At 38.9% G+C, this 24735-nt stretch overlaps 2 protein-coding genes across 2 annotated transcripts; both read left to right on the plus strand.

Moving 5' to 3' along the window:
* The first annotated feature begins 16602 nt into the window (after window positions 1–16602).
* Window positions 16603–20516, plus strand: LOC109212842 (putative ER lumen protein-retaining receptor C28H8.4). The gene is made up of 6 exons (XM_019376537.1): window positions 16603–16916; window positions 18237–18436; window positions 18915–19055; window positions 19170–19250; window positions 19610–19737; window positions 20151–20516. Exons 1-6 carry the CDS (start codon window positions 16688–16690, stop codon window positions 20194–20196), a joined length of 825 nt encoding a protein of 274 aa, XP_019232082.1. The 5' UTR covers window positions 16603–16687; the 3' UTR covers window positions 20197–20516.
* A 774-nt stretch (window positions 20517–21290) lies between these two features.
* LOC109212843 (ninja-family protein AFP1-like) lies at window positions 21291–24533 on the plus strand. The gene is made up of 2 exons (XM_019376538.1): window positions 21291–22513; window positions 23189–24533. The coding sequence occupies exons 1-2, from the start codon at window positions 21928–21930 to the stop codon at window positions 23653–23655; spliced, it is 1053 nt and encodes a 350-aa protein (XP_019232083.1). The 5' UTR covers window positions 21291–21927; the 3' UTR covers window positions 23656–24533.
* Window positions 24534–24735: the final 202 nt, after the last annotated feature.

Below are 24735 nucleotides of genomic sequence, written 5' to 3' on the forward strand. Positions count from 1 at the left end.
TGGGTACATACATGCAATCGAATAAAAAATTTGGGGTTGTTCTTCATAGTAACAATGTGTTTGTGTGTCCCAAACCCATAAACCCTATAGGAATGGTATTGTTGTTGTGTGCAAAAGTGGTAGCACAGAAATCCCAAACCGATTTGGGAGGGTGAGGCAATCCCTCATCCCTACAAGCGCTTCCATGGCACTAGTGCATGCTAAGTGTTTGTTAAAATGCCTCAAAGGCATTCTTTGTCCCCATTGGAGCCTGAGTCTCCGGGATTGTAATCCTAGTGCTATGTCGCCGTGCACCACTTGGAATTTTAAGTGTAGGGTGGCTCACTGGTAGCTTTGTACTTCCAAATTATAGACGACATCTTTGTGACGTTGTATTTCATGCTAAAAGAACGCGGTGAAGTCTGAGCAGCCTCGAAAAATTGTTGAACATGATGTGATGAACTCTTAAGTGTGGGATCGCAAAACCATGTTTTAAATGTTGTAATGCGTCTAAAACTGACTGATGCTCACTTGTGTAGGTATGAACATGCCTACCAAGAAGGACACCGGCAAAAGGCAAGGGCAAAGCCATTGCTTCATCCAAGGCTAAGGCTCCCTCTGCACCTCCACCGAAAAAGAGAAAGGGGGGAGGGAAGCCACATCAAGTCAGGTTAAATGACTGCAAGCAGTTGCAGCTATTGTAGCCACTCGTCCACAACCTCAGGGCCAACGAGAATTTGGAATCAAGAGCATACCCCCACATGTTAAGGATTGGTACAAGCATTGTCGGCCGAGACATATACATCCAGAATCTGCTGTTCATGAGCGTCGTCTACAAGCCAAGTACCAAGAAATCTGGAGAGGTATTCATGATATGGGGTTGAGTTATGTGTTAAGAAACTCCGGAGATATCAATGTCAATCTCGTGCGGGAGTTTTATGTCGGTTTTGATCCAAAAGATCCTGAGCAGCTGATGCCTATTCGGGGAAGGTTGATTGATTTTTCAGCCTCGACAATATGCAATTTCTTAGGTGCACCGGATGTTCCCCAGGAACTGTTGGACAATTTCATCACCCGTCCTACATATCGAGAGATGAGACACACTCTTTTGTGGTGTCAATTCTTTGGCGGCTTGGGTTCGGGACAAGAAAATCAATCGCCATAGGAAATTCCCTAAGAAGAAAATGAAGGTAGAAGCGCAAGTGCGGTTAAACCATGACACCCTTATTAGCCGAGAAAGGACTTGCATGTTATATTTCTTAATGATGGGACAAAAGGTGAATGTAGGTCACTTGATCCGCTACCACATAACCCAAGTGAGAACTAGTAAGAAAGTTGATCGAATGCCCTTTGCAAACATGCTGACACAATACTTGTGACAAGAAGAGGTGGAGGAGGAGAAAGCTTTCGATCACATCATTGCTCCGTCCCTACGACTAATGGACATCACAAGTGTCCGGGTTATGGAGGAGAATTCCACGACTTCACTGACAGGGGCTGAGCGCAATGCACGCAATGACAGCTGTATGGCCCATTTATATGGGATGATGGACTTGTATCTTCGGATTGGGGGACGGCCAGCTACTACAGCGGAGAGAGCCATCTTGGAGGAGCAGTTCCCGCTCAATCCTCATGCTCAGCAGCTGGTTGGACTTGGCCATGGCTACCGACTCCCAGAGGATGAGGATGTCAACACACCAGAGCAGTCCGAGGCCGAGCCGGAGTAGTCTGAGGATGATGATGATGATGATGATGATGAGGAAGAAGCAGAAGATGAGGAGTGGACAGCTGCAGATGGAGACTTCGAGGATGAAGGCGATGACGAGGCTTGATCAGGGAGTTTTCATACCACCCTACTCGTTTATTTGTTTTGTTACTTTGTTTATGCATTGAGGACATTGCATGAATTAAGGGTGGGTAGTAACTGGTAACTAGTAACTTGTAGATATTAGTCTTGTTTATTAATCTTGTTTTTTTAGTTAGTGTCGTCTTTACTGGAAAAAAAAGTAGAAAAATTGGACACTTCCCGACGATGGATCTCATAGACAGTTTTCTTGAGAGAACTAAGTCTAAAGAAAAAAAAAGATTTTCTTTGGAGGTAGTGTAGTAATTCCCCCTTCGTTTTTCTTTGTGTCGCGGTTCTTTTCTAAGGGTTTTGTTTGAACCGGGTCTAGTTAGTTTTAATTTTTTTGGAGTAGGAACCATGGTGGTATGAATAGAATTGAAGCAATGTCTCTTGACTGTGTTATGCCTTGAGAATAGTGAGTACTCTGGTTGTGACGCTTAGGTTTAGTTTTTACTCTAGTATAAGTACCTTAAATCGCATAATCTTAACTTTGCTCAAATGCTTTAACTAGAGTGTCTTGATAAATCCAGAGTGAGTTATATGCCATGTGTGTGTGAGGTTTGTGTGTATTTTGTGCATCGCAATTGATGTCTAGAACTTGCCACGTGTGTTTGCAAAGCGAAATAGTAGTTCTGTTCAGTCTGGGAAGTGATATAGGCGTTTCTTTGTTGAGCCAGATATATATAGTTTACCCGCCTAATTGTTATGTAACGTAGTTAACCCCTTTGAGCCAGTAATCCTGTTTCTTTGGCAACCACATGCCAAGCCTTACCCTTTGTTTGAATTAAACAACTATTTGAACCTTGTTGCCTCTCATGAGCACTTAAGTTGTTATGAATTATGTAAAAGTTAAAGTGTGTGGTGGTGGTTCGGCTTTTGAGTGGAAAAAAATGAAATGGAGAAAGGTGCACTGCTTTGAAAAAAAATATAAAAGCCACTTGAATTGAAGGAACAAAAATATAATAGTTGTATTATTGTGAAGAATATTCCTTGATGGTGGTAACTTTTGATGTAATTGTGCTTAAAGAAGTATGGGGTAATATACATTAATGTGAAGGTGGATTTTTGGTTTGGCATAAGTATGGTCTTGAATGTTAAAGTATATGTATTAAAGTGCTTAGGGAGGTGTAGTCACTCTTATATCCAAATGTATCCTACCCGACCCGCGACCTACATTACAACCAATTAAAGTCCTACTTGATCCTAGACTGAATGAGCTCGATTAGTAGAGTAGTACACTACGGGCAAGCTTATGGTGCATCTTTTGTAGCATATGAATGTTATTTCTGAGAGTGAGTGAATTCTTTCTATATTGAGTTCCTAATTGCTCTTAAATGTATTGTGGGTGGAACTAATCTCTTTTGTTATGTGAGGTCACTTGATTCATGAAGGAAAGGTAATGTCATTGACCTCTATGTTAGAGTAAGTGAGTGAGTTGTGAATAATGCATGGTACTTGTGAATCAAATCTTGAGGTGAGGATGTTACACCTTTGTGCTTAGTCGATTTTAAAGATTTTTGGTGTGATGAGTTAGGATAATTGTTTAAAAAGGTCGTGTCTACATAAAGTGTAGTTTGATTGCTCGAGACGAGCAACGTTTAAATGTGGGGTAGTGATGTGTGGCAATAATTATATATTTTTGGTACATTACTTACTCTATCGTGCTTTAACGCTAAACTACACTATATTTGTGTTTAATTGAGTTATTTTATGTGTAGGTACATTGGAGATGAAATTGTGAGAAAAACGAATACTTTGGAAAAAAGTGTAAATAAAGCAGTAAGCAGGCGAGGCGAGCTTTGTAGATCGCGTTAGAGCATGTGAGGCAAGGAATTTTGCTCGCCACAAAGCAGGCTCCGCAAGGGATATCGCGAGATGAAGCACGCTGGAGAGCTGGCGCCGCGAAGCCTGAGGCGAGCTGGAGCGCGCGTTGGAGCTGGCACCGCACAGTCTATAGCAAGGGCGGGCGTTCCGAATTTTAAAAGTCTATTTCATCTCCTTGTTGGGTTTGGACTTGGGATATTTAGTTTAGGTATTTTCCTACACATATAAATAGTCATTAAACACCACTTTTGAAGGAGTTCGGTGACCAGAGGCAAGAATAGCACGTGGAACAACTTTTAGGGGAAAGAATCATCGAGTTCTACATTCCTTCATCTTTTCTTTGTAATTTGATTATGCAAAATACTTGGGAAATTGTTACTATGAATATGAGTAGCTAGACTTTTAATCTAGGGTTTGATGGAACCTATTGAAGGATGATTTCTCCATTGCGTTTAATATAAATTCGCCATTTACTTTTCTCTACATGTTCAACTATATTATTATTGTTGTTGGTTGAAGGGACCTCAATTGACTGTGCCTATTTAGTGTATACTACTCGAGAGAGAGTATGCATTGAGGTATTTGTTGAACAACAACACTCCTAACGTATTTGAGAGATCAATTCGGAGGGTTTAAAGGCTGGATTAGAGATAACAAAACCTTGGTGCGATCATAGTGAGCGGTAAATTAGTGCTAGCTAGCGTAGTTCGAGAGAATACGTCTAGTAAATTGTGGTAGTTGCTCGAGAGAGAGATACACACTCAAATTACTCACGATTGGTAGAGAATACTTGGGTGATTTTATAGGAACTGTAGCGGGGAAGATTCCGACAATAGGGGAAATCAAAACCCTAGACCTTTCTAATCTTGTCTACAACATTTGCTTTGTTAGTAGTAAAATTACAAATTTTTAATTACCTTGCTTTTAGTTAGTAAACAATCAACTCATTGGTCTATATTTCTGAAGGTTGAATATTTGGATTCTTACGAAACTAGTGGTTGTGATTAGAAGGTTAATTCCCTGTGGGATTCGACTCCGGACTTGTAAACCGAATTATATTTGCAACGATCGCTAGACCCCTTAGGAGGCATAGTTGGGCGTGATTAGGAGCCAAGCATCATATTCCGATACGCGACAAAGGAATCAAATAACGAGGCCATGAATACAATCCTAGAACTATTGGATGAATGACGTGAAGCTGCTTTCGTTCGATTGGCCGCCCAGAAACAATGAATCGAGAGGTATTACAATTGAAGGGCCAAACTTCGACACTTTAATGTCGGGGACGTGGTACTAAGGAAGGTAACGCTAAACACCCAAAATCCAAATGAAGGAAAATTGGGTCCAAACTGGGAAGGGCCATACTAGATTCTCAAAATCAAAGGAAAAGGATCCTATAATCTCAGCACAATGAACGGCGAACAACTACCAAGCAATTGGAACATATCGCACTTAAAACGGTACTATTGCTAAGGTACGGCCCCTTCCATTTTCATTTATATTTTGAACTAACTCTTGCTGGTGTTCGATCAGAAGCAGCAATGGACTCCTTGACACAAAGTCTTTAGGTCTAAAAGCACGCGTTGCACTTTTTTTTCCTTAGACCGGTTTTGTCCCAAATGGGTTTTCCAGCGAGTTTTTTAATGAGGCAACCATTGATTGTGCTAACTTGGAACAATTCAACAGTATCTGAGGCTTCGTTACAATCAACCTCGAATACTGGGGGCTTTACCCTCGAATGTCAACTTTGTTGCGATCAAATTACCTCATGGCATCAGGGTCTCGATAGAAAAATTTGTAAGGGCCAAACGGTCAAACGAGTCGTGCCCGCGTAGTTTGCTCGAGCCCTGGAGCAGAATATGTACGCATGTATAATCAATTATAAAGAGAAGTATTTTTCCTTGCCAATATCTCATGCCTTAGAAAAATTTCTCTACTTTACGATTTCATACTCTTGATATATTATGTAAACATGCTTAAGGGCCAATCACAACTAGAGTTCGGATTATTACCCCTATGCTACGCTCGGGGACTGCCGTCCAAAAAATTAACGAGATCAAATTATTAAAACTTCGAGATCATTAAGACCTTTTAGGCGACTCTCAATTTTTATAGGCCACGGCCGCCCCGCTCAAGGACTGACGCTTCGGGAAATCTCGAAGTGAAACGGGAAAATAAGCCCAAGGGGAAAATCCCAAACTAAAGAGACTATGACCAAATTAACACGGTTCAGAGACGTCTGAATTTCAAAACAAAACAGGCCTTCGAATTCTTTCATAAACCGGTTAAAAGGGCTACCCCTGGCAAAATCATAAAAGGCTTCGATGATATCGAACCTCGAAAACTCTAATGAGTACGAAATTGTTCGAACTCTCGAACAAGTTCCTTATTTCACGCTAAGGCATTACAACCTTTGTGAACACAAATGATAAACAAATGGAAAACTTTGAAAGCTGAAAAGGGTAGAAAAAGCCTTTTATATATGATTAAACGACCGCTTACAAAGGCCAGATCGGCCAAATACAAAATTTACGAAGGCCTAAGGGCTACTTTCACTTCGAGTTCAAGAGATCCTTCTCACTCGACTAGAAAAACTAAGGACAACCTAATTCCGAGTTCGAACATGTCCTCACTCGATCATTAAGCTTAAGGGATACATAAACTTAAGTTCGAGTTATCATTCGGGGTCCATCAATTAGAAAAGGTTGAAGGCAAGACTTATTATCTGTCACGACCCAATTTCCGAACCTGGTCGTGATGGCGCCTCTCGTGAAGACAAGGCCAGCCAGACCAATACAGAACACCTCCTTTAAGCAGTTATTTACCATTAAGCAATTATGAAGCATGATTTAATAACAATAAATTCGCGGAAACATAGATAATAATAGTAGAACCATCCCTACACAGCCCAAACCGGGGTGTCACAAGTCACGAGCATCTATTAAAGTATGAGTACAACTACGAAGTCTGAAATATACAAAATAGGACTGATAAACAAAAGGAAGAAATGTGGTGCTGCGAACGCTGGCAGTCACCTCGCTAAACTCCGATAACTAAGCCTCCGATCAGCTCAAAACCCGCTTCCGGGGAAACAAATACTTGCATCTGCACGCGAGGTGCAGGGAGTAAAGTGAGTACTCCAACCCAGTAAGTAATAAGAGTAAATAAAGACTGAGCGGTAGGAAACAATGAATCCACATTCACGTTAGGCTCAATAAACACAACAGACTTTCAAATCATAATACGAGTCAACCTTCCCTTTTAAAATCCAACTTTTAGTAAAAATCATTTTTGAAATACCTTCCAGCAGTTTCAGTAGGGGTTCAATACCATTTAAAAGAATAATAGCGATTAAAGCCATAATCGGCCCCTCGGGCAAAGCATAGTTCGTAAAACAGCCCCTCGGGCAAAACAGTAATCATAAACACTTCATAATTTGAAAATCTCGGTGGAAATAACCAAATGCCAAATCAGTGATTAATTTCTGAACATCATATAAACCCCAGTTTAAATAAAGGTTGTTTTAAAACATTTGTTTAACTTTCCGACAGAGGCTCAATATAAAGATGAGTGGAAACAATCGATAAATCGATAGAAACTCCCTTAAAAGGGGAGTGAAATCAACAAGTTCATAAACAGGCCTCTCAGGCAAACATCACTCATATGCATGTATATAATTATCGCCCCTCGGGCTAGCCTCTCTGTCACTCGTGACTCAACTCTTACCAATAAGAACTCGTACTCAGCATTCACGCTCGATAGGTACCATATAGTAGNATAACCCACCTGCTTCGCTTCAATATAACATTTCTGTATACCTTCCACCGCCATACACATTACACAACCACTTAGTCTTCCTGAGTCTGAACTCGTACCGCAACATAAAATTTACTTCATTCTCGACTGGAAACATGAAAAGATTCTTCACACACCCATAACTCGGGGCTATACCTCGAATCACGATGGAATTCAAACACCTAATAGTTCTTCTATCATCCAGCAGACCTTCCTCGTCACTTCTAAGTCACATAGATACATCTCGCATCACTAACATACCCATCACGTAGCTATCCAACCGTCACTTCCACTAATAGGGACAATACCGAACATATAAGTTCAAAACACTTGCTCACACAATCAGCGCCTCGGTGCTCCAGCCATAGGCAAAGATCCGGCCTCAAGTCCTCCAGACTGGCCCAACATCAACTCATAGAGAGCACATCTCGTTCCTCGATCAGGGAATCACAAGCCATCAAGGCACATCTGATACTGAGCGCTCATGCGCGCATACGAACGCGTGGAAGGAATTTTCAAGAGTTACTTTTAAGGCTGAATCAAGAACGCACGATAAGAATTCAAGAATATGAAGTTTTCCTAAAGGTTCTGCAGCCTCTCGAGGATAAATACAGACGTCTCCGTACCGATCTGCGAGACTCTACTAAACCTGCTCATGACTCGTGAAACCTAGTAACCTAGGCTCTGATACCAACTTGTCACGACCCAATTCCCGAACCTGGTCGTGATGGCGCCTCTCGTGAAGACAAGGCCAGCCAGACCAATATAGAACACCTCTTTTAAGCAGTTATTTACCATTAAGCAATTATAAAGCATGATTTAATAAAAATAAATTCGCGGAAACATAGATAATAATAGTAGAACCATCCCTACACAGCCCAAACCGGGGTGTCACAAGTCACGAGTCATCATCTCATGATCGCTCGGACCATCAGTAAAATAGGGAGCTCAGCCCAAAACAGTTTCCACATGTTTAAGAATATAGCAATAAAGCCCGATTTGAGTAATAAACAGGTAAAACATGACTGAGTATATGCTTTCAAACAAGTAGAATGAGAAAAGATAGTACAAATGCCCCTAAGGGTCTCAACAAGTCGGCACAAGGCCCCAAACATGGTATACAACCCAAGATATAATAGCATCAAACAATTAACTATCAAGTGCGCATTAAAATAATCGTTCGGGATGGACTAGGTCACAATCCCCTGCGGTGCTCTACCCCACGCTCGTCATCTAGCGTGTAAGTCACCTCAAAGTAACACAGCGATGTGTAATCCGAGGTTTCAAACCCTCAGGACAGTATTCACAATCATTACTTACCTCACGCCGGCCAAACTCTAGCTCGCTATGCCCTTGCCTCTCAAATCGGCCTCCTCGCGCGTCGAATCTGGTCAAAACCACAACGAATACGTTACAATAAGCTAAGGGAACATAACCCAATCGAAAAGACTCAAAAAATATCGAAATTCACGAAATTGGCAAAACCCGGGCCCCGGGACCACTTCTCGAAAAATCAGGAAATTAACATCATCGGATTCCTTATCTCGCCACGAGTCAATACATACCAAAAACTCTCAATTCGGACCACAAATGGCCCCTCAAATTCCAATTTAAAATCTTAAAATGCCAAGCCCTAGTTTCTTTCAATTTAGCTAAATTCTCAAGAATTTCAAGGATAATTCTACAATATAATCGTGTTTTTAACTCATAAAACTTACCTCCAGTCAATCTCCTTCGAATCCCCCTTCAAATGCTCCCAAGTAGCTCTCAAAATGCTCAAAAATGGTGAAAATTAACTTAGCCCCGCGGAACAAAAATGATTAAAAATAACCCTTCTGCCCAGACCTTTTCCGCTTCTGCGGTTAAATAACCGCTTCCGCGACACAGCTTCTGCGGCAAAAGTTCCGCTTCTGCGGAAATCACTAAGGCCCCCAGGAACCGCTTCTGCGACTCAAATTCCGCATTAGCGGTACTGCTTCTGCGGTCAATCTCCCGCTTCTGCGGAAGTCCACTTAAAGTCCAAATCTCGCTTCTGCGGCCTCCCCTTCACACATGCGACCTCGCTTCTGCGGTCCAAATTCCGCAGAAGCGGAAATACCAGAAGCAGCACACTTTTCCCTTTTCACAAGTTCAAAACTTCCCGTTAACCATCCGAAATCACCCCGAGGCCCACTGAGACCTCATCCAAAAGCACCAACACCTCCCATAACATCATCCGAACTTGTCCCAATCATTAAAACACCTCAAACAACACCAAAACCATCAAATTACATCGAGTTCAAGCCTAAGTTTTTCAAAAACTTCCGAAATGCACTTTCGATCAAAAACCCGACCAAACGACGTCCGAATAACCTGAAATTTTGCACACACATCACAAATGACATAACGAAGCTACAGCAACTCTCGGAATTCCATTCCGACCCTTGGATCAAAATCTCACCTATCAACCGGAATTCGCCAAAATACTAACTTCGCCAATTCAAGCCTAATTCTACACCGGACCTCCAAAATCGCTTCCGATCACACTCCTAAGTCACAAATCATCCAATGAAGCTAACCACATCATAAAGACTCCGATCCGAGCTCATATACAAATAAGTCAACTCTTGGTCAAACCTTTCAAATTCAAGGCTTTCTACTGAAACTGTTCTTTCAAATTCATTCCAAATTTTCTTAAAACTAAAACCAACGATCTACATTAGTCATAATACATAACACGGGGCAAGTCATGCTCAAGAACTAGCGATCAAAGTGCAAAAGCTCAAAACGACCGGTTGGGTCGTTACATTATCGGCCCTTACCTTCCCCAAACTCTGGACCCTCGAACACAACTTCATAATCTTACGCTAAGGAATTTTGACCCTTACATGAAATAACAAAAAAGACAACAGATTCAGAAGCCATGGAAGAGAAAAGGTTTCATATATTCATCGCAATCTTTTTACAAGGGCCATATGCCCCGATTAAGAGTTCTTTATAAGGACTGATCGGCCTCAAAATAAAGGCGGAATATTATAAAAAGTACAAAGCCTAAGCAGCACAATCCTTATCGCTAGAAGTATCTTCGCCCTCAGAATATTCTCCACCACCAGATTCACTTAAGTTCTCGAAGTCTTCCTCGGGAAAAGCCAGCCTCCGAGCCTTTGTTTCCTCAGCCCCGACAATCTCGATCTCAATAGATATATCGAAGCTTTAATCACGGGCCCCCTCAAGGGTCTTCCTTCAAGCCTGCCACTTCGCATGATCTACCATGCTCTTGGCTTGCGCTAGGATGACTTCAACATCGGCCTTGTATTGGGTCGCATTAGCCTGAGCCTTAATATTGGCCACGGCTGCCTCAGATCTTGCCACTTTGAGCTCTTTGGCAAACTTGGCTAAATTGGACTCGAGATCCTCGACTTTCTTTGCCTGAACCGAGGCATTTTCTCTTGCAGACCGAAGCTGAGACTTGGCCGATTCTAGCTCTGCTTGAACGGCCTCTTTTTGTGCAGCCAAAATGTCCATACACCCCTTGAACTCTTCAGCCTCAGCTCGTACTTTATCTATTTGCCTTTGGAGGTCTTTGATCTGTTCGAGCCTCTGTCGAACCTGTAGAATGGATCGTTAGTTGTTATCTCCAACTCATCCTCACTATCATGAAGGACTCGGAATACCTGCTCGTCCATCTCAGCATGTTCATCTCGAGTCGTCACTAAGTCTACCTGAAGCTTCTTACTGTAGGTATAGCATTTCTTAGTAAGGCCCTGAACCTCAGCCTTGCGCTCCTCTCAGATTCGAAGAAAGGCCTCATTATGCAACACCGAAGCCTAGAAGAAAGGAAGAAAATGTTAGAAATATCTACGATTCAAAGTTATAAAGAGATAATGGAATGACCCTTGAACTTGCCCGATTTAGAGCATGCTGGGCCTCGTTGAACAAGCAAGCAACTTCCACTTCATCCATCTTGGCTTGGTCCTCTTCAGTGACCAAACATCGAAGATAGCTAGCTATCCCTACGGGGGCAGAAAAAACCCGAGCATCCTCTGGGATCGAGATGATAAGTAGCCGCTTATGCCCGGGATCGACACCGGGGGCTGGGAATTGATTGGTCAATTTAAAGCTCGGGGAAGCCTCACTCGAGCTCTTCTTCGATACATCCAAGTCACCCAGATCGGTGACATCTTCCACTTCAGCAAAATAGCCACATAAATGGTCTTCTGCTTCATGGACCCCTTCGCCGTGGCAAGTCTCTATCGCCTGAGCATCCTTGATCGTTGTATCAAAGAACGAAGGCAACGAGGGGGAGTCTCCAATCTCTATTGCCCCAATTAAATCTTTCGGGGCTCCGCCTTCGTCTCGGGAAGCCTCGAGCATGGTCTCTACATCAGCCTCGGCCGCCTCCTCGGTAGCCTTCTCACTCCGAGGTGAAGCGTCTTCAGCTTTTTTTTGGCCCGGGGACTTCGTCAAAATGAGGCAATGCAGTTTCGCACACGGGTCACCAGCCCAGCGTCTTCTTTTTCTTCGTCCTCTTCAGCCTCATCCCTCAACTGTTTGACTGGCTCCATAGTTAGGTGGATGCCATTCCCCTTGGGTTTACGGGGCCTCCTCGGCGGCTTTTTTTTCGGGCCCAAAGAGCTCGGATCCCCTTTTCTCTTCTTCTCCTTGGTCTGCTTTGGGGCAGGTGGAGGGGAAAGTGCCTCTTCTTCACCAGAGGGGGGCCTTATTAGTACATCCTTCCCTAGGCCTACAAAAGGAAAAAAGATGAGTAAGTCCAATGCAAAGCCCGAATGGAAACCGTTCTAAGAAGAGAAGATTATCATGGTTATGGGCCTCCCATTGGCCCTTATTTCCATCCAAGCACGCTCGAAGTATGACCTTTGCGACACCAGGACCTTGACCCATTGCTCGAGATCGGGGATCACCTCCGGTACGACGGCCACATCTACTACACAAAAGCTTAGATGAGAAAGGGAGATAAAAAGCAAAACGGCAAAGTTAGATATTCACGGCGAAGAAATACTTACGATTCATGTTCCATTTTGCAGGAAACGACATGTCTTTGGTAGGGATTGGATCTGAAGTCTTTATTCGGATAAATCTGCCCATCCAACCTCGGTCTCGGGTCTTGTTTATGCTCGAGAATGGGGTTTTGGTGGCTCGGCGATAAATTTTGATCAAGCCTCCACGATAAAGCTGGGGGTTGTAGAAACGATTAAGGTGATCGAGGGTAAAAGGATGCCCCTCGATCTTGCTTACAAAGAATCGGAGGAGGATCACGATCCTCCAGAATGATGGATGGATTTGGGATAGAGTGACATCATACCTCTTGCAAAAGGCGACGATGATGGGGTCTAAGGGACCTATCGTGAAGGTGTAAGTATAGACACTTAGATACCCCTCCACATGAGTTGTGATAGATTCGCCGGAGTAGGAACTACTACATCTTTGCCTACCCAGTTGCACTCCTTTTTCACCTTCTCGAGGAGATCTTCGGTAATTGTACGTATATGTCTCGACATCGGTTCTCATCGACCAGGTGTCGAAGGTGTATTCTCCACCTTAAAATTAGCAGCAGTGGGGCACTTTGTTGGAATGAAGTCCTCTAGGGGAGGATCCGTGGCGGCTATGGCGCCAGTAGGCTTTTATGAAGAAGCAGTTTCCTTATGTTGGACAGTTTTTGAGGTCTTAGCCATTTTTCAAATGGGGAAGAACAAAATGGAGGAGGAACGCTTGGATATTTTGTGAAGAAACCAAGGAAACTGAAAACACAAAGATCTGGAGAAGGCAAAGAACTGTGAAGATTAGGATGAAGGAAATTGAAAGTAAAGTTTGAAAGAATGAAGAAGATGGCTATTTATTGGTTTCGCAACGACGGTTCAATATTGGTAGTGGCCGACCATCGACTGACGCGCATTAAATGCCTAGGAAACTCAACCAATGAGACGTTTCGGTCACCTCTACCGCGTCATGATAAACCGAGGGGAAGTTCGAAGACTCAATTCGTTTCTTGTCATTACACTCCAAAAAATGAGGGGACTATCTGTATACGATCAGAATCGGGTTTTCCTAATTTTTGTATGGCTAATCGGAACCGGGGTGGCAAACCAAGGCTCGACCTCGCATTGCATCGAATCACGGCACGGAGATGGATTGCTAAGCTCATGAGTCGATAATCGATCGAGATCGAGACCAGCTGTGATCGAGACCGAAGCGAGATAGAGATTGAGCGAGATCGAGGCAAGCCTACTAAACCGAATAACAGAAAGTTGAGGTATCCATGATCGGGCAATGATCGTGGCGGGAATCTCGGCGCGTATCAAGTCAAGGCCAGACATCTAGCCAATCATGGGATTTTCTTCTGTATTTAGAATTGTACTATATGTAGAATTCCTCTACTATATAAAGGGGGTTCTAATCATTTTGTAATGGTGATATTCACGCATAACAAAGCAATACATTACATTTTCTCTCTTAAGCTCTGTTGTTCAGTTCATACTCTTTGTTAGCATACTTTGTTGGTTCGAGGTCGATCTAGCTCGAAGGCCATAACCGCTCATTATATTGGTTTGCTTTATTTTACAGTTAATCTCTAACATTAATTCTTATATTTCTCAGTTTGTGCCAAGTGAAATCGCACATCCATAAAACCACTTATAAGTTTAATTGTTGTCCAATTTTAAGGGTAAACATGGTAAGGAGGAGTTGGTCCAACCAAAAATCCCGAGTTAATGCTCTTGTGACTTGTGACAACAGCAATAATGTAGGGAAAATGATAATGTATATGTGCTATCAAAATAATAGCCGAAAGAATATATATATATATATATATATATATATATATATATATATATATATATATATATATATATATATATATTCAGTATGTTATATACAAAAATTATACTAATTTTATATACTTTTTTGGCTATCGAATGTAAATAGTTTCTGGCGCGGGCTAAAAGTACAAAAAGAACCCAATAATGTATCAAATGTCTATTATTCGTTTATTTTTTCCATCTATTCCATTGTATATACTCTACTATTTTCTCCCTTTTAATATGTTCTAGAGCAATTATACAGTTTTATTAAGGCCAAGAAAGAAGGAGAAATTAAAGCTCAAACTTGTCTTTGTCGAATTGATGTAGTCTCCAAGGTGTGTATTTAATTTTTCAGTTTAATTTTGCATTATTTGATTTTCAATTTCTATAAATAAAAATAAAATAAAAAGTTCGTGTGTATACACCATATCTTAAAATAATTTAAAATAAACATTAATTTGAGATAAATACTGAAACTTTAAAATTCTCACAACTCTTTCTATGCTGGAAGAATAGGATCCAAAGAGTGTGATGTTAAAATTGGACAAAATGATGGCTTGAAAAAGAAAATAAAAAGAGATTAGACAATACAATGATCACTTATCTTGATCACTTGGAAGAGTCACAAATATTAAGAGAACTCATTTGAAAATAATTAACAGATTCTGATATTTTGACTACTGCAACAGTTCAATGATAACCAGTAGTCAGTAATTGGTTAAGTTTGCTTTCCAATAATATTACCCCCTCCCGTCCAAAATAAGTGATTTTTTTGGATGTTTTCACACAGATTAAGAAATTCATCTTTTAGCATTAATTAGCAATGAAATTGACCATATTAACCTTTACTATCTCACATAAACACTCCTAATACATACTCCAACACTATTTACTCCAAGGACAATGTAGGAAAAAAATAATTAATTCATTCTTGAAATCTGAAAAAATCACTTATTTTGGACCATAAAAAAAAGGCCAAAAAAAAATACTTATCTTAGACCGGAGGGAGTATTTATTTTCATATAGAAAAAGGTTTCAAAGGTCAATCTTAACCAAGAGTCACGCAATCATTAGAGACTAAAATGAAGGTTTATGTTAGGTGAACATACGAAGACTTAGTTCACTACAATATTTATTATTAATTGTTCTTTAATCTTTTTCTAGTCAATATTATTATTTAATCATTTCCTGGTCAAATTTGACTTAAATAGATAGAACCAAGAAAAGAAAAGACACTCTTGTATTAGATAGAGTATTATTGTACAGTCAACCGTCATCTCATTAACAGAACATGTGACTTGTGTTTTACCATTTTAAACATTAAATAACAATATACTTCTTTAATTGAAAACTGTTACACTTGAAATTTCCATTATAATACTTTTGATTTATAGTACGAGATTCACCACCACAGATTGCAGTGATATGAATATTATCACTCTACTCTTAATAATATGTCTTATATTTACTGAAAATTATAATTAAAAAAGACCTTGATAAGGGAAAAATTTAAGTTCAATAAAGCAAATATTGCGAGAAAAAAAAAATAAGAAGGAGAGCATAGTAGGATAATCTGTCTATATCACACCTCCTTGATGTACGACTCTTTTCTTAATCCTACATGAATATATAATATTTAGTACATCAGATTGTCATATTCTGAAATTAACAACTAGCCAAATAATAAGGGGTCGTCTGACCATACAAAATTTGTCACTTTTATTTTAAAAAATCACTTTTTCGAAATTAGCGTTTGGCCATGAAATTTTCAATTTTCACTTAAAAATAAATTTTAAAAATTTTCAAAAATTTGAAAAACTCCAAAAGGTTTTTTAAAAAAATTTCACTTAAAATCACTCACAAAAATATCAAAAAATTATATTCATGTCCAAACACAACTCTAACTTTCAAATATCATTTTCACTTGAAAATAATATTTACCTTTCTCGGAATTTTACAATTCTTATGTCCTAAATTTTCACTTAAAATCACTCGTAAAAATTAAAAAAATATTAGAAAATCATATTTATGTCCAAACACAACTCTAACTTTCAAATATCGTTTTTGCTTGGAAATAAAATTCACTTTTTTCGCATTTTACAATTCTTATGTCTAAACGCCCACTAAATAAACAAAGGAAGAAAGAAAAGAGAAACTGAATGTTGGGAGATGACCAAAACCCACCAAATCCGTTATGGAAAGTATACTGTCTTAATGTACTAAAGTAATCTGTTACACCTAAAAATAATCTAATTCTAAATGGTAAAATATTTAATAATCCACGTGTCCGTTTATTATTGGTCACGCTTACGTAGACCAGCCTCCCTTCCCACTTCACTACAAAAACTCCGCCATTTTCAAAGCATTAAAAGCTCCTCAAGAAAAAACGTTAAACCCTTCAACAAATCCTCAGAAAAGAACTTCCGGTGATCGGACGGTGACGGAGATGGGTCAAAAAGGGGTTATATCGCCGGCGAAGAAACTGTTTTCATGGGTTCGAAGACAATCGAAGAAAGTGAAAATCTTTTTGGGTTTAACCACAGCGCTTACGCTATTGGTTACGCTCAAGTTGGTCGTCCATGATCACAACTACTTCTTTGTTACGGCTGAAGCTATTCATTTGATTGGGCTTTTGGTTTTGATTTACAAATTGACCACCCTCAAAACTTGCTCTGGTAATTTCGTAGCCATAAAATCTTTTTAGTTTTGTTAGTAAAAAATATATATTATTTTTATCTGTTATTTTCGTGTTACTTTGTTACTGTTCTGTGCAAATTTTTTTTCTTTATGTTGAGTTTCCTTTCCCTTTGATTGTGTTGTTTTGTTAAAATCCTTCTCTTTTTTTTTTTGGTTCGTCTTTAGTAAATTCTTCCTCTGAGAAACAAAAATATTTGGTCTGCATGCGGAATTTTCCATTTTGATTATCTGCTTTACATAGATAGATATGATTTTCCGGCATCTTTATCAATTTAGATGAGTCAATTTCTATGGTATCACGGTTTGTCTGCGCCTCTGTCGCAGCTAAAAGACTTCTCCTTTAATTTTTGTGTCCCTTTTTCTCCTTTTACACTTAACTTTGCTGACCTTAAATTTGTCAACTTATCATAAATCAGTTTTTCCTGTGCGAGTTATTTCTTTTACCTCTTTTATCATGAGACTTGTCCAGTTATGTGGCCCTTCCAAGGCCAGTCATTTTCTGATTGATAGAAAGGTAAAACACAATAATCCAAAATGACTGGTAGTGCTCGTCTTGGATTTGGCCGTGCCTTTCGGATATTGGTCCGGCTCTTGAGTGTCGGAGGCATGATTTCTGCTATGGGGGTTCAAAAAAGAAAAGTTGAAATTTTTGGTAGCTAGTGGGAATTGAACCAATGACCTTACAAAGGTTTGAACCCCCTTGACCACTAAACTATGGTTTTGGACTGTGTCAAGAGGATTTAAAACATAATATATAGAGGTCAAAAATAGATTTTGCCTTATATATACTGTGTGATTTTTCGGTGAAGGGGGTTCACCCCCATAAATCCGCCCATGAGGGTGTGTGTCAAATTTGTTTCATAAAGGAACTCTTGATAGTCAGGAACATATTTATGTTTGTCAAACTGAACAACATGCTGCCTTACAAGAAGTGCTATGTCCAAAACGATGATTCATTTTTGCTCAAGGCAACATACCTTTATGACAGTGTGAATCTTCTACATTCCTGATTATCCCTCGACAAGATGATTGTCCAATGCTTGATGTGCTTTTTTACTCCCACAGATTAATAGGTGGTAAGCTAGTATGCTTGTCTTTATGTTCCTGTTGTATAAAATGTGCTACTTTAGAACGATGTTATTACTCGCAGAATGTGAGAAGTCCAACATGAGCTCTTAGATTATATACAATTTATACAAATTTCGCGAATTTTAGATTTAGTGAATTCTTTTCTACTGTACAAAAAAAGATTCCTTTTCACCGTTTGTCTGATGTTCTTTCTTCTTCTGCTTTATTAGGTCTTTCATTGAAGACTCAAGTGCTTACAGCTATATTTTTGGCCGTAAGATTATACTGTAGCTTTATCATGGAAGCAGATATCCACACTGTGCTTGATCTGATCACTCTTGTGGCAACATTGTGGGTTATATATATGATGAAGTTCAAGCTGAAGTCATCCTACATGGCTGATCTGGATAACATGCCCTTATATTATCCGGTAAATACAATTTCGCTCCATGACTCTTTCCTGTATGATTTTTGTTGAATCAAACGCTGGTTTCTGCTAATTCCTTGAGTAGTTCCTAAGCTTATATTGGTACTATATACTTTTCGTATAAGCATTATTTCTATGTCCAAATGTGATCCCATTTACCCTGTCAGTGATAGAATGTTATTCTATTTTTATTGTTTTTTCTCCCACACATGTTCACTTGGCCCCATTTGCGATGATCTAGACTCATATAAGTTCATTAGATGCATGTACAATATTGTTACCAAATGAAGCAAATAAAAATTAGAAGGAAGAAGGTCAAATATTTGTTGTTCAAGTACTAAAAAAGAAAGATTACAAATATGCACTCAAATTCCTGGCCAACCAACCAGGGATGCGATGAGATGGCACTTTGTAAATGATTTATTTGAAAATAGAATTGCTTCATGATATTGCTTTTGAACTATGCCACTCCTTTGCACAGATAGTTCCTGCCGCGGTTATAGCCTTCTTTGTCCATCCTACTACAACTCATATTCTCATCAACAGGATGCTTTGGGCTTTTTGTGTGTACCTGGAATCTGTCTCGGTGCTTCCTCAGCTTCGCTTGATGCAGAATGTTCAGGTTCATATCTCTTCATTTCCAAAATATTGAGAGAGAAAAAAAAAGCACCTCGTCTTCTTAAACTTGTCTTTCCTGAATAAAAAGCCAATACTATGTTATGTTGTTGCATTTCAGATAATTGAACCATTTTCAGCCCATTATGTTTTTGCTCTGGGTGTCGCAAGATTCTTAGGTTGTGCTCATTGGATTATTCAGGTTAGTTTTTTAGTGTAATCTTCTTCTCTATATCTTCTTGAATTAATAAAACAGCTGGTCCTATTCCCTTCCCCGATTTTCCTCTTTGTTGGACGTTACAACCAATGAGAGGCAGATCAAGGGCGGGTCTAATGGTTCAACTGAACATTTGGCTCGGACTATGTATACATGTGTGAAATTTAAAATCTATATATATAATTAGATCACACTCATTCATAACCCACTTACTCTAAATTATGAATTCGCCCCTGCAAACAATATGGTACAAATGGCACAAAACATACACATTGTTCACATTGTCAGCGCGAGTCTAAGCTCTATAATCTCTAGAGTTAAGACTTACAACTATTCCTACACAGGTTTATGACACTGCTGGAGCATATATTTACTTGGCTGGACGCGGTTACTTCTGGATACCGATGGTCTTTTTGGCAGAAATTGTTCAAACGTTTATCTTGGCCGATTTCTGTTACTATTACGTAAAGAGGTGAGTCATTTGGCCCGAGTAATTCAACTACAATCGTAAATTCAATTTCATATACATTTTAACAAATCTATCGGAAACAGCTTTTTTTACCTCAAATGAGGTAGGGGTAAGGTCTGCATACACTCAGAGGCGGATCCAGAATTTGAGGTTTATGGGTTCCTATCGTAATTTCAAATTAATATGCAATAAATAACTAGGTTCACAGTTAGATATTTATAAATATTTAGTGAATTTTTTAATATAAATACAGGGTCTACGCAAGAGTTACTGGGTTCCCGGGAACCCATACTCAATGCTCTAGGTCCGCCCCTGCATACACTCCACCCTCCCTAGACCCTACCTGTAGTATCACACTGGGTACGTTGTTGTTGAGTTTTAACAAATCTAATATGTTTCTCTTTCTTGATTTGCAGCGTTATGAGCGGCCAATTGATCGTTCGCCTACCAACGCCGGTGTAAAATGCTAATGACTTTATCAACAAGGACTGTAGCATTTGTTAGTTCTTAAGTTATTATGTGAAATCAACTTGGAGTTTTTACTCTATCCTATCTTTTTATTTTGGAGAAAGAAGCAAAAGTTTTTGGTTTTGGAGATTTACATTTTCTGAATTTGATATCTCAATCACATAAGTTTCAGGGACAGTGGATTTAATCGTGCACTGCATTAGGATATCAGGACTTATATAGATCTTTGCCTTTCTTTTTCCCCCCTTTTCGCTAGTACAGGAGATTGTTATATCATAAACGTGGTGGAAATTGAAGAAGAAATATTTTCAGAACTTTGGTCTCTGTACTTTTTATGTGACACTTCTTTTATACAATCTAAAAGAAAAAATGTTTTTATCTTTTCGAAAACTAGTTAGGATACAACCTGAAACAAGGGTCCTGTTTGAACATAGATTTTTACTTCATTTTTTCAAAAGAAAAATTTAAAAATATTATTTGTTTATAAAATATAATCATATTTGGTAATAAAAAATTCAAAAAATTCCAAGTTCCAAAAATTGGTAAAATATTTTCTGTCATTCACATAATTTTGACTTCTTCAAATAAAATACATTTCGAAACGAAGTAATATTCTTACTTTATTTATTATATGATTTACATATTACATAGTAAAAGTCTTTCTTTAGTTATTTAAGTACTTAATCAAACACCTTGAAAATCTGCTTATTTTGATAAGTATTTTTTTCAAAATACTTCTCAAAAAAGTACTTTCAGTAAGAATCAATATGTGTTTGGCTAATTAATTTGAAAAATACTTTTTGAGCAACAATTAGTGTTTGACCAAACTTTAAAAAAGTGTTTCTAAGTGTATTTTCTTAAAATTTTTTTTTTTAAAAAGTGCTTTCGGGAGAAATTACTTTTTTCTGCATGCTTCTACTCAAAAATACTATTTTTTCCTTTAAAAGATCTTGGCCAAACACCTTTACTTTTAAAAAAATACTTTTAACAAAAAGATGCACTTTTGACGAAGAAAAAAAGTTTGGCCAAACACCTTAACTTTGTATGTATCGATCTTTTTTTAAAAAAAAAATTGAACTGTATATTTTGTCAAACAAAGGACCTTGTGTTATTAATTTGATGTACTCCTAGTGATTAAGTTTTGTGCGTTGAGATTAGTTGCTCATTCACGCCCCGTCATACAGAAATTCCTAATGACCTAACTGATAGCTGACATGTACTTTCGAACTGGCCCCACCACGCGTCAAGTTCACCAGTTTTTTCAAAAAGGGCCCACCAGAACATAAACAACGTGCGTCGTTATTCGCCACGTATAAAAATTAACCACTCATTCCTAGGATACACCAAAATCTTTTCACCCACTTGGTCGAACTATTCAATGGCCCTTCTGCTCAGTTCTGACACGTGTCGCGAAACTAGAACCTCATTGCACGTGCCACAGTTCAAAGCCACGTGGCAGATAAAGAGCATGCAGGTCTTGAGGTGGTGGATTAACGCTTTTGCTTTATTAAACGCTTTGGACTAATTAATCTTACGTGTCATGAAACTCTCATTTCATCGTCTCTTTTCATGCCACGTGGCTTTCTCCCCGGCCTTTTCTCTGTGACGCTACATTTACTGCTTAAATAGTTCTGTTGTTTTATCTTCTTTACATCTTTGTTCCGAAAAATAAAAGCTTTTACAAGAAATCAATTAGCTGAACGTTTTATGAAGTTTTAATTATACATGTTTACTGTGTTAATGGCGAAGAATTGTAAAATGTTGGAGCTTTTTAAGGAAGATGATAATGGCATTGAACTGAGTTTAGGGTTATCCATTGGAGGAAGTTATAGCACAAAGAAATCAGATGATAAGATTTTAATAGAGTGCCAAAGGTCACAAAAGAGGGCAATACATAGAGAAATGATGGAGAATGAGGAACAAATTTCAGCGCAAAAAGTTCGTAGAAAAGGGGAAATTGGTACTTTAAGCAATGAATGTGGTACCTATGAAGCTGCAAAAAGCTTGAATCTTTCTTTGAATCAAGATTCAAATGTAAATAATCAGAATATTGAAGTTCCATTTTGGGCTCAGAATGCTGGGAAAAGGGAATTAATGAAGAAAAATGTGCTACAGGGTGATGATTGTCGAGGTTTTAGGCGTTATAATGAGAATAGGGATGGGAATTTGAGTTATAAACAATGTAGAAGTAGTGAATCTGAGGAAAATTTCTCAGGCAAAAGTAATCTTAAGAATTGCAAAGTTATGTCGAGTGGTTCACCGGAAAGATGTTCCTCAACAATTTCAGAATGCCAAAGTTCATATCCTAAAGGTAATATACTTTGTTCTTTTAATTTAAAGTTATATATATTCCCCTTTTTTAATTAATTTTAAGTTATACATATAGGTTCCACATGGTGGATTTTAAAAGGGGGGAAAAACAATATGTGCCTAGTAAAAGGGGGAAAAAGTTGAGCAATGTGAAATATACATTGGCCCCGATCACCTATTTTGCTCGGACTCTACAAAAACATTACTGGGTGCGTGTCGGATCCTTCAAAAAGTAAAAAAAATTTGGATAATCCGACACGGTGCACCTCCATTTTGGAGAGTCTGTGCAACATAGTTGATCACCACCTCCTATAATAGAGGAAGTTTGAAGAACATCCAGCTACATTTACTATTTTTTGCAGTAGTAGCTTTGATCCACCACTTTCGTACCCAAGACTATGGTTGCTAGTTGTTGCCGTGTCTCTCGGTTCCCGGTTGCATTGCCTACAGCTAGTTTTGTATTTCTCAGTTTGCTTGTTATTGTCCTTCTATTTTTCCCCTCCTGAGCCGAGGGTTTACCGAAGCCTCTATGCCTTATTAAAGGTAGGGGTAAGGTCTGCGTACACTCCATCATCTGCAGATCCCACACGTGGGACTATACTGGGTATGATGTTGTTGTTGTCGTCGTCTGTATTTACTGACTACATTTGATCCTAACAAGTTGGTGGCTTTGCAGGTAGAAGCAGTAGTGATAATGCACAAGGAATACAGCCTAGTACTTCAGGGAGAAAGCATAATACACAGTTTGAACAACATACAACTAATGTCATTCCTATCAAAGAGGAACAGAACCAAAATGCAGAGAAGAGAATGCAATTTGATGCTAAAGTAGGTCCCAATTCCACAAACCAAGCAAATGTAAGTCCATTTTCTTCTCATTTGAAGCAGATTCCAAATTCTGAAATCAAGAATTGTGGCATTTCATTGCTTTCTCGAATGCCGTGTGTGTCAACCACTGGTAATGGTCCAAATGGGAAGACTATAAGGGGATTGTTATACAGGTATAATAATACAACGGAGATTAACATTATCTGTGTTTGCCATGGAAAATCATTTACTCCTTCTGAATTTATTGAGCATGCTGGTGGAGTTGATGTATCACATCCTTTGAGACATATCACTGTAATCCCCCCTTGTTCTTGATCGAAGATCCTGAACCTCTGTGCCTTTCTCTTTACTTTTTTTATCAAGTCGGGACGGATTTAAATGAAGCGACATAGACCTGAATATCCATACTTGCTTGGCTTGAGTTGTAGTTATGTTTATTGGCTCGCTTGAGTTGTGCGGAAATAGCTTCTTTACCTTCACAAGGCAGAGGTGAGGTTTGCATTTTTTGCTTGGTCTGCGGCATGGAAACATTATTGTGTGACAACAAACTAGAGAAATTTCACAAGTGGAGTCTGGGGAGGAGGGTAGGATAGCATGCAGCCTTATAGCATGCAGCCTTATCCCTACGCTCGCAGGGTAGAGACCGTTTTCGATAGACTTTCGGATAAAGAAGATGAAAAAGCGTTGTGTTATACTACTAGTGGTGTGTGTCATTGTCATAAACTTAAGGAGCTTTTTTTCCCAGCTCAATGCGTGCCAAAGAACAAACGCTTTTATCAACAGAAAGTAATATTCTCATTATCTCATTGGTAGAACCTGCTGCATAGGGCTAGTTCCTTGTAATCTTAGCAGCAGATAGCAATGTTCTCATTGTACCATTTGTTATATGGGCTATGGATATTTTTCTGTGTTGTAAATGTGTTTATCACGTGACTGACTTTGAAACTGAACGCTCTCTTCTATCCCTGCTGACCCCATGAAGGGATTATAATAAGAGTATATGTTATTACGGTACACAATTTCCCTAGAGTTTACGTGATATTTTCCGCACTTGAGTTTAACATCTAACGTAAATATGTGTAAAGGAGACATTGTTTTGTACTCAGTGATTCATTGTAAATATTTTGTACGAGCAAGTTTTTACGAGTGTACTATTTTGTTTAACTAGAAATGTAGAATAAAAGTTTATAAAATAAAGGGAAAAGGGTCAATTATTTTCCTTTACTTTCGGATATTGTCTATATTTAATCTTTGCTATATTATTCGACCTAATTTATTTTTACTGTTATATTGTCCGGTCAAATTTACCGTTTTCATTAACAAATTTTAAAAATTATCCCTTGATCTGTTAAGTAATCTAAAATCTCTCAATTTTCTTTTATTTGAATTACTTAA

This window comes from Nicotiana attenuata, unplaced genomic scaffold (genome assembly GCF_001879085.1).
Source record: "Nicotiana attenuata strain UT unplaced genomic scaffold, NIATTr2, whole genome shotgun sequence".
Classification (NCBI taxonomy): Eukaryota; Viridiplantae; Streptophyta; class Magnoliopsida; order Solanales; family Solanaceae; genus Nicotiana; species Nicotiana attenuata.

Coding starts and splice junctions, on each gene's coding strand:
- LOC109212842 (XM_019376537.1), top strand. CDS start 16,688: ATGGGTCAAAAAGGGGTTATATCGCCGGCGAAGAAACTGTTTTCATGG. Junction 16,917..18,236: donor CACCCTCAAAACTTGCTCTG/GTAATTTCGTAG, acceptor CTGCTTTATTAG/GTCTTTCATTGAAGACTCAA. Junction 18,437..18,914: donor ACATGCCCTTATATTATCCG/GTAAATACAATT, acceptor TCCTTTGCACAG/ATAGTTCCTGCCGCGGTTAT.
- LOC109212843 (XM_019376538.1), top strand. CDS start 21,928: ATGTTTACTGTGTTAATGGCGAAGAATTGTAAAATGTTGGAGCTTTTT. Junction 22,514..23,188: donor CCAAAGTTCATATCCTAAAG/GTAATATACTTT, acceptor GTGGCTTTGCAG/GTAGAAGCAGTAGTGATAAT.